Source organism: Salvelinus sp. IW2-2015, unplaced genomic scaffold (genome assembly GCF_002910315.2).
Source record: "Salvelinus sp. IW2-2015 unplaced genomic scaffold, ASM291031v2 Un_scaffold787, whole genome shotgun sequence".
Classification (NCBI taxonomy): Eukaryota; Metazoa; Chordata; class Actinopteri; order Salmoniformes; family Salmonidae; genus Salvelinus; species Salvelinus sp. IW2-2015.
Genome location: NW_019942613.1, coordinates 20,636 through 31,056, shown reverse-complemented (window position 1 = coordinate 31,056; position 10,421 = coordinate 20,636). Strand labels below are relative to the sequence as shown.

Genomic DNA, 10,421 nt, shown 5'->3' with positions numbered 1-10,421 from the left:
AGTCTATTCTTGGTAGGAACGATGATGAGTTGACGTTAATCGTATATTCAGTAGTTCCTCCCGACTGTATTGTAATGAAACCTAAGATTACTGGGTACCAGATGTAAGGAAATATGCTAAATGACTTAAATGTAAATGTAAATGTAAGTATATGTAAACTTCTGACCCACTGGAATTGTGAATTATAAGTGAAATAATCTGTCTGTAAACAATTGTTGTAAAAATGACTTGTGTCATGCACAAAYTAGATGTCCTAACCGACTTGCCAAAACTATAATTTGTTAACAAGACATTTGTGGAGTGGTTGAAAAACGAGTTTTAATGACTCCAACCTAAGTGTATGTAAATTTCCGACTTCAACTGTATGTACCTGACACTATCATTCAAAATGCTTTCAGGAGCGGACAACCTTGTGGTAGCAGGTAAAAACACCACACAGTCAGTCTCTTTCACTGTACTGAAAGGCAGTGGGTTGAGTTAGCTGTGATGAGCACGGCAGGAGAAGTGAGAGAGAGAAAAACTGGCCTTCACACTATAGTCAGCTGCCAAATGTCTGGTCAAATGTAGATCAAGCTAGCCTATAAAAGAGTTTATGTCCACAGGTATTACTGTGTATCTGATCAAGTTCCCAAAGTCAAACTAACATTTATTCACCCGACTGTTGAAAACCCCCATTTCCTTCACCAGCTAGCTACATACAGCTCACTAGCCCTCCGTAGAGATGTGTATTAACCCTGCCATAACATGAGTTCTTCAGCTCTACGTTATTGTAACATTTCTCGTACGATGTTGTGAAAACCTGCTTCTGATCCAGACGCCTTAAAAAGGTTCAGGAGAGTGTAACATTTTGATGTAGGTGAGTCCAGAGTGCAGAGTCCAGAGCAATCAATCTTATAGTAGCAGAGGACTTTCAAAATGCTGCTGTTGTTGACAACAGTGTTGTTGACAACAGTGTCGTTAATAGACTGTAATTATCAGTGGTGAAGCCTTTCAGTAAAACTACCCTTAAGACAAATGATATCCAGTCCCATCAGCAGACAGTACTCTTCATCTCAGCTCCTTCATTACAGTAGGCTATGTAACAGTAAATACTAGATCTTGTTGCGGTGCTTTGAAGGCTACTCAGTAGACTACAATTCAGTGCTCTATTTCAGAGAGGCAAGTCAGAGTCCAAAAGGATAAAAGTCCACTGCAGAAAATGTGCAATGAGAAAATAAATAACACCAAGATAAAAAAAAAAGGGACATAAAACAGTGAGGAAGTGAGCACTGATGCATTTTGATCAGGAAATAAAACACCAGAAGGCAAACAGGCAGAGTTAGTTAGTTTACACTAAGAGCTCTCTTTGTAGACACTTCCTCCCCTGTGAGTTGAAGGATTGAGAATTGGAGAGCAGAGAGCGGCGTATCGGCACGACGTAGAACGGGGGAAGAGGACATGAAAGAATGAAATAGTGTCTGACTCCAGACTCTCCAGTCTGTGCGTTTGATCCTGTCTTCTGGTCTGCTGTCTGCTCCACTCTTCTCTGTTCTCCACTGCTCTGGCCTTGGTCAGGGTATTAGGATGCAGGAAGAGAGACGGGAGAGTGGAGGACCTAACAAGGCCATTGCTGTGTCCGAAATGGCACCCTATTCCATATATTGTGCACTACTTTGACCACAGCRCTATGGACCCTAGGGAATAGGGTGCCATTTTGGACATACCCATGGCCTTGTTAGATCCTCCACTCCCCTGTCAAACTGTTTCTCTCCACTATTAGACCAGTGTTATGCTGCAGAGTTGATCGTGGCTGTGACAACAGTGTGTGTGTGTGTGTGTGTGCGTGCGTGCGTGCGTGCGTGCGTGCGTGCCTGTGTGCGCGTGCCTGTGTGTGTGTGTTTGCGCTGCAACCAAGTCTTCATCTGGATGCAAGACAAAGAGCAGTTTTTATCCTTAGTGAATGCAGTGAAAGCTTGGGTGCTGTCTGGGTTCTTTATTTCGCAATATAGTGGCAGCACACATCAAACTGCAGGTCGCTGTGACCCCAGAGAAACAGATTGAAAATCCTCATTTTTAAAAATGTCAACCCACCCCTCCCTCTCTGCCCATCCCCCCAGTCTCTCTCATTTATTTTTGTTCCAGCCAGGGCCCATCACTGTCTGTCTTTCACACTCATCACCTCTGCTGGCCTGCAGAGTGGCAGACTGGTACAGATGCAGAGATGGACTTATTACAGCTGAGGTGGAGTTGATATAGGACTGGGTCTCTTGGTCATAAATCCCTGCAAAATGACTGTATGTTATGCTGTGCTGCTGAAGCCCACAATACCAGATTGGGGTCAATTTCATTTCAATTGTCAATTCAGGAAGTAAAGTGACATTCAGAAAACTGGAATTGGAATTTCATTTTACTTCCTGAATTGACTGAATTGAAATGGAATTGACCTCAACTCTGTACAGTCTCACCATCAGGTGGAGCGGACAGTGTGGACCATTTACATAATCTGGTTTGGATCCTATTAGTATCAATAGACCATCATGGCAAACATACTGTCACAAACAATGAGGTCAATTATAGGTGATTGTGAACATAAGGTGCATACAGGGAAGCCAGAGGCCCATACTCACATATCTGGTGAAGAAGTCATCCACCTCAGCCTGCAGTTTGCTCTGACACTCTGGGTGWAGAGCCAGGAGGTAGCAGGTGAAGGCTAGGGTGTTGCTACTGGTCTCATACCCCGCCAAGAAGAACACAAACGCCTGGCCCACTATCTCATCATCCGACATCATCCTCTTCTGGGTCTGAACCGAGCGCCTGTTGGGTGACTCATGGCTGACGTCAACATTTTCTTGCTGGTTTGTGTGAGTGTGTCTGGGGGCCAGCTCATCTGCATGGTTGACCACGTCAAAGTGCTCCAGCGACACACACTCCTTGCTGCTCCGCGTGTCCAGCATCAGCTGTAGGAAGTCTCGCCGCCGCTACATACAGAGAAACACACACACGCACACGCACACACACACACGCACACACACACAGGTAAATCAAGATCAGAGAAGAGGAGGACAGGAGACATTACAAGTCCTTTATTATTTCATATATTTTCCCATCTTTACAAAGGATAGGTAGGCTGCTATAGTAATACCTCTTCAACTGGCTGCTCATCTCTCTGTCTGATGATCTTCTGAATGCAGGTGATGAAGAAGTTGTTCATCTCATCCCTCCTCTTGTTGGGGAGAACCCGGGCCAGAGGAATCAGGAATGGAAAAGCAACTGAAGACAAAATATAGTCTTTGTCACTCCATTTATGGCATCAACTATGGAATGCAGCAGTATTTGAATTGGACAATTCGACAAATTAGGAAGACTTTAAATTGCTGATGAGTTAGTTGGCCTCAGGGCATGGCTCCACCGTACTCACTGAAGACGAACATGATGGGTGTGAAGAAGGAGAAAGAGAAGAACTTCTGGGCGTGGTGGACGAACGGGTCATCTGGGTCCTTCTGAGAGTCCACCTGAGTGCCAAATGCAACGCTGGCTATCACGTCCATGGTGAAACAGCCAAAACACCTGAGGACAGAGAGAACAAACCCAGTCAACACAATATGGTATGTATGTACTGAATACCATACATAGAGAGCTTTTATACAATGATAATACAGCATCCACCTGAGAATTTACCACTAGAATAGCAGATCTGAGGCTGTCTGTAGACATTTGAATTTGTCATCTTTTTGTTAGGAAAATTACAGGATAACTATTGTATAGCCGAATGACTGAGAAGTCCTTCAGTTACAGTATAATGAACCTCGATATACTGTAGTTGCAGTACCTGTGAATGTCAAAGCTCTCTCCAGACTCAGCATGACAATTGAGGTTGGTGAGCAGGGTGTCAGTAGCAGTGTTGATCAGAGGACCCATCTGCATGGGGATAGAGACAGAGAAACACTCTCATCTAGATTCCGATATGAAAATGGGGTCGCGGGAGAATTTCCAAAAACCTGGTAAAATAAATAATATATACAGTACCAGTCAAAAGTTTGGACACACCTACTCATTTAAGGGTTTTTATTTATTTAGACTATTTTCTACATTGTAGAATAATAGTGAAGACATCAAAACTATGAAATAACACATATGGAATCATGTAGTAACCAATAAAGTGTTAAACACATCAAAATATATTTAACATTTTAAATTCTTCAAAGTAGCCACCCTTTGCTTTGATGACAGCTTTGCACACTCTTGGCATTCTCTCAACCAGCTTCACCTGGAATGCTTTTCCAACAGTCTTGAAGGAGTTCCCACATATGTTGGGCACTTGTTGGCTGCTTTTCCTTTACTCTGCAGTCCAACTCACCCCACACCTTCTCAATTGGGTTGAGGMCAGGTGATTGTGGAGYCCAGGTCATCAGATGCAGCACTCCATCACTCTCCTTCTTGGTCAAATAGCCCTTACACAGCCTGGAGGTGTGTTTTGGGCCATTGTCCCATTGAAAAACGAATTATAGTCCCACTAAGCGCAAACCAGATGGGATGGAGTATCGCTGCAGAATGCTGTGGTAGCCATACTGGTTATTTATTATTTTATTTTTTATTTTTTTATTTAACCTTTACTTAACCAGGCAAGTCAGTTAAGAACAAATTATTATTTACAAATGGCCTACACCGGCCAAACCCGGACGTCGCGGTGCCAATTGTGCACCACCCTATGGGACTCCCAATCACGGCGGTTGTGATACAGCCTGGAATCTAACCAGGGTGTCTGTAGTGATGCCTCAAGCACTGAGATGCAGTGCCTTAGGCCGCTGTGCCACTCGGAAGCCCAAAAGTGTTGTGTGCCTTGAATTCTAAATAAATCACAGACAGTGTCACCAGCAAAGCACCCCCACACCATCACACCTCCATGCTTCACGGTGGGAACCACATATGCGGAGATCATCTGTTCACCTACTCTGCGTCTCACAAAAACACAGCGGTTGGAACCAAAAATCTCAACTTTGGACACATCAGACCAAAGGACAGATTTCCACCGGTCTAATGTCCATTGCTCGTGTTTCTTGGCCCAAGCAAGRCTCTTCTTATTATTGGTGTCCTTTAGCAGTGGTTTATTTGCAGCAAATCGACCATGGAGGCCTGACACGGAACCCAAACCAGCTGCGCGCGTGCGCCATCGTGCGCCACCGTGCATAAATGTATTTTGTCCCCTCACACCAAACGCAGGTTGAAATATCAAAACAAACTCTGAACCAATTACATTAATTTGAGGACAGGTCGAAAAGCATTAAACATGTATGGCAATTTAGCTAGTTAGCTTGCACTTYRTAGCTAATTTGTCCTATTTAGCTAGCTTGCTGTTGCTAGCTAATTTGTCCTGGGATATAAACATTGGGTTGTTATTTTACCTGAAATGCACAAGGTCCTCTACTCCGCCAATTAATCCACACATAAAACGGTCAACCGAGTCGTTGCTAGTCATCTCTCTTCCTTCCAGGCTTTTTCTTCTCTTGACTTTATATTATGATTGGCAACTTTCATAAATTAGGTGCATTACCGTCACTGACCTCGTTCGTCTTTCAGTCACCCACGTGGATATAACCAATGAGGAGATGGCACGTGGGTACCTGCTTCTATAAACCAATGAGGAGATGGGAGAAGCAGGACTTGCAGTGCGATCTGCGTCACAAATAGAACTGACTTCTATTTTAGCCCTTGGCAACGCAGACCCTCATTGGCGCGCATGAGCAGTGTGGGTGCAATAATTGAATAATATAGATTTCAACATTTATTTTGCAACGCTCGCGTCGTAGTCAGCCTGTCATTCACGCAGTCTCCTCTGAAAAGTTGATGTTGAGATGTGTCTGTTACTTTAACATCGACCAGCCTCAGAATTTCCCCTTCCTGTTTGGATTTTTTCTCAGGTTTTTGCCTGCCATATGAGTTCTGTTATACTCAGAGACATAATTCAAACAGTTTTAGAAACTTCAGAGTGTTTTCTATCCAATACTAATAACAATATGCATATATTAGTAACTGGGACTGAGGAGCAGGCCGTTTACTCTGGGCACCTTTCATCCAAGCTACTCAATACTGCTCCTGCAGCCATAAGAAGTTAACTCTGTGAAGCATTTATTTGGGCTGAAATTTCTGAGGCTGGTATCTCTAATGAACTTTTCTCTGCAGCAGAGCTAACTCTGGGTCTTCCTTTCCTGTGTCGGTCCTCATGAGAGCCAGTTTCATCATAGCGCTTGATGGTTTTTGCGATAGGGCTATCTTCTGTATACCAACCCTACCTTGTCACAACACAACTGATTGGCTCAAACGCATTGTGGTAAACCGTGGGGTGTTGGGTTGAGCGTACAGAGATTGACACAAAGACAGGGAGGCTTTAGTCCACAAAATAACTTTACTAAGACGGAAAATAAATATATCAAAGAAATCACTTTGGTTTTGCTTGGTCTTTCTTCTCTCTCTTAACTGGTGTCCGTCTCTCCCTCATCTCCCTCGCGGTGTGCCATCGTGCTCCTTTTATTTAGCCTCCACGGCTGGTTGGCACTTTCCTCTAATTACCTCCACTGATATCTGTCCGTGTCGGGGTGCCCAGCTCCCGTATCCCCAGCAGAGGGAGACCAAGCGGTTGTCTCACGTACCTCCCCTCTTACTACCAATCCCGGGGTAGACCTCCTGGGATAACAGCATTAATCGGTTTTGGGCTGGCAGGGGCAGTATTGAGGTAGCTCTGATAAGAAGGTGCCCATTTCAAACGGTCCTCGTACTCAATTCTTGCTCGTACAATATGCATATTATTTATTACTAATTGGATAAGAAAACACTCTCTAGTTTCTAAAACCGTTTGAATTATTATCTGTGAGTAAAACAGAACTATTTGGCAGCAAACTTCCTGACCAGGAAGTGGAAAGTCTGAAAACGATATGCTCTGTTCTAGGGCCTGCTAAAATGGGCATGTACGTATTAGTATACATGCACGTCATACACCTTCCACTAGATGTCAAGAGGCAGTGAGAGAGAGAAAATAGAGTGATTATCTTGGTCTGAGGTGGATAAATCCTCTTGGAATGCAGCGTGTCACCCATTTCCTGTTTTCTGGAAAGTGCAAGGATGGACCTGGAATTGCCTTCTGGAAAGCTGTCGTTATAGGGCGACTACTATCTCCCGGCTTTGATTTTATTTGTATACATGTGACAATATCATCGTAAAGTATGTTTTTTTCAATATAGTTATATTAGATTATTGAATTTTTTTCGGGACGTTAGGCGTGTTTGCTTTGTCTGCGTATGTTCAGGAAGGAGAGCTTCGCGCCACTTTGCTAGCTTTCTGTGCTAATTGACTGGAGAAGAGGACGTTCTAATCGAAACAACGATTGTTCTGGACAAAGGACCCTTGTACAACATTCTGATGGAAGCTCATCAAAAGTAGGACCCATTTTATGATGCTATTTCATATATCTGTCGAACTGTGTATATTAGTTTTGCGCCCGGTTTTGGGCACTTATCTCGCCATAACGTAAGCCTTATGTCGTAATGAAGTTATTTTTAGAATTCTAACACTGCGATTGCATTAAGAACTAGTGTATTTATCATTTCCTATACAACATGTATTTTTTAGTCTAGTTTATAATATAGTTATTGGTCAGAATATGTGAGTGTCAGATAAATATCCGGACGTTGTGGGAAAAAGATGCTACATTACACAATGTATAACACTGATTTCAGCTCTAATATGCACATTTTCGAACAAAACATAAGTGTATGTATAACCTGATGTTATAGGACTGTCATCTGACGAAGCTTATCAAGGTTAGTCAAAAATTATATATCTTTTGCTGGTTTGTTACGATCGCTAACTTTTTGCTGCTGGGAAATGGCTTGTGTTTCTGGCTATTGTGGTAAGCTATATATAATGCTATATTGTGTTTTCGCTGTAAAACACTTAATAATCGGAAATATTGGCTGGAATCACAAGATGCCTGTCTTTCATTTGCTGTACACATGTATTTTTCAGAAATGTTTTATGATGAGTATTTAGGGTATTTGACGTTGGTGTCTGTAATTACTCTGGCTGCTTCGGTGCTATTTCTGACGGTAGCTGTGATGGTAGCAGCAATGTAAAACTGATTTATACCTCAAATATGCACATTTTTTCGAACAAAACATAGATTTATTGTGTAACATGTTATAGGACTGTCATCTGATGAAGTTGTTTTTCTTGGTTAGTTTGGTTGGATCTTGGTTAGGTTTATGTTGGTTTTGTGCATGCTACCTGTGCTGTGAAAAATGTCTGTCCTTTTTTGTATTTGGTGGTGAGCTAACATAAATATACTGGTGTTTTCGCTGTAAAACATTTTAAAAATCGGACATGTTGGCTGGATTCACAAGATGTTTATCTTTCAAATGCTGTATTGGACTTGTTAATGTGTGAAAGTTAAATAWTTCTAAAAAATATATTTTGAATTTCGCGCCCTGCACTTGAGCTGGCTGTTGTCATAAGTGTACCGGCGTCGGGCTTGCAGCCAGAAGAAGTTTTAAGAAGGAAATAAATTCTACAAAATAACTTTTAATAAGGCACACCTGTTAATTGAAATGCATTCCAGGTGACTACCTCGTGAAGCTGGTTGAGAGAATGCCAGGAGTGTGCAAAGCTGTCATCAAGGCAAAGGGTGGCTACTTTGAAGAATATAAAATATATTTTGATTTGTTTAACACTTTTTTGGTTASTGCTTGATTCCATATGTGTTATTTCATAGTTTTGATGTCTTCAATATTATTCTACAATGTAGAAAATAGTCTAAATAAATAAAAACCCAGGAATGAGTAGGTGTGTTCAAACTTTTGACTGGTACTGTATATAGTATTGTCTTTGTTTCTCAAAATCATTGTAATGGTTAACCTTAAAAATCTACACGAAAATGATTAATGTCTAAAATTCAACCAGAGGTCGCCCTTAGATCGTTGCAAAAGGCCGCACTTGACCGTTGCACTTGAATCATTCCCACGGTGAAGGGCTAAGCCCGCTACGCTATAAAACCACACAATATTGCAGAGACTTGTTACTGGCCGCATTTGATATGGTGAAATCAATGTGTGGTGAGGCAGAGGCACAGAAACTCACATCAATACCTTGTCAGATATCACTGTGAAACTAAGAATTGCTATTGCTTAAGATGCTATTGCTAGCAATCAAGAGGTAACTCTGACTGAATGAGTCAAACAACTCCCCACCTTATGATCTTCAAGTGAACCTTAGCTGTGAGGGCCGAGATGCCRACATGTTCGCTACATGTCAGAGGATGCTATTCATGAGGAATGTCTCATGATTCCCGAACATTAAATGTTCAGTGTGCTGCGTAGCTATATTGACAAAAAACTGATTCCATGGGATCGAATGGTGGGCTTTTGCACAGATGGGGCTCCATCTAGGCGGGACAGCGGGGAGGCCTCTGCACTGTAGTTATGTGTCTCACTCTGCCATATGGACGCACTGTATGATAAACRCACTGAGCTATAATGGATACACCGGGAACAACTGACGGCAAAAGAGCTGAATGCAGAACTCTGAGATATGCAGCAGGTAACTTCGATTGTAAACTACATCGCACACGCCTGTTCGCAAAACTATGTGGAACGATTTTTCGAATTGAGAGAGGAACTGCTGTTATTCACAATGGATGTAAAAAGCAGACTTTGTTGACTTTCTGTGTAATGAAAASAAAATGTGTCTCCTTGCCTATGTAACAGACATATTTAWGAAACTGAACAAACTGAACACAAGCATGCAGGGGAAATACAAAAATATTCTACAGATGTGTGACCGAACCAGCGAAATCCGTTTGACTGTGATCCTGGCTCAGTTGACATGCAGGTAAGTGAAATCGAACAGCTGATCGAGCTGTCATGTGACCGAATGCTGTAGACAACGCATTCACAGGTCACTATGGAGACAATCATAGAATGGCACATAGCAGTCGGTCAATCTTCTCYGTGTAACAGTTGGGATAATAGGACAATTTGAAGTACCACGCATATCTTATCCCTMGATTGAGGTACGTTTTTCYAGCCATATCTCACGCCGGCACCACTGTGTATTAATCTACACAAGAAGCCTGTCCGAACCCTAGTGCAGCTGTAAGCAAGCTGGTCGGATCTGCTGGCTAATGCCTATTTACAATGCATACGGAAAGTATTCAGACTCCTTGACTTTTTACACATTTTGATATGTTACAGTCTTATTCTAAAATTGATTAAATATTTTTTCCCCCTCATCAATCTACACACAATACCCTATAAAGACAAAGCAACAAACGTTTTTTTGAATTTTTGGCAAATTTATRACATTTACATAAGTATTCAGACCCTTTACTCAGTACTTTGTTGATGCACCTTTGGCAGCGATTACAGCCTTGAGTCTTCTTGGGTAGGACGCTACAA

The 10,421-nt window shown here is 42.2% G+C and overlaps 1 protein-coding gene across 1 annotated transcript; it reads right to left on the bottom strand.

Annotated features, from left to right (window-relative positions):
* Nucleotides 1–1,957: 1,957 nt before the first annotated feature.
* LOC112068905 (thromboxane-A synthase) lies at nt 1,958–3,974 on the bottom strand. The gene is made up of 5 exons (XM_024136131.2): nt 3,809–3,974; nt 3,398–3,546; nt 3,122–3,249; nt 2,607–2,957; nt 1,958–2,260 (listed from the first exon to the last, which is right to left on the bottom strand). The coding sequence occupies exons 1-5, from the start codon at nt 3,901–3,903 to the stop codon at nt 2,210–2,212; spliced, it is 774 nt and encodes a 257-aa protein (XP_023991899.1). The 5' UTR covers nt 3,904–3,974; the 3' UTR covers nt 1,958–2,209.
* Nucleotides 3,975–10,421: the final 6,447 nt, after the last annotated feature.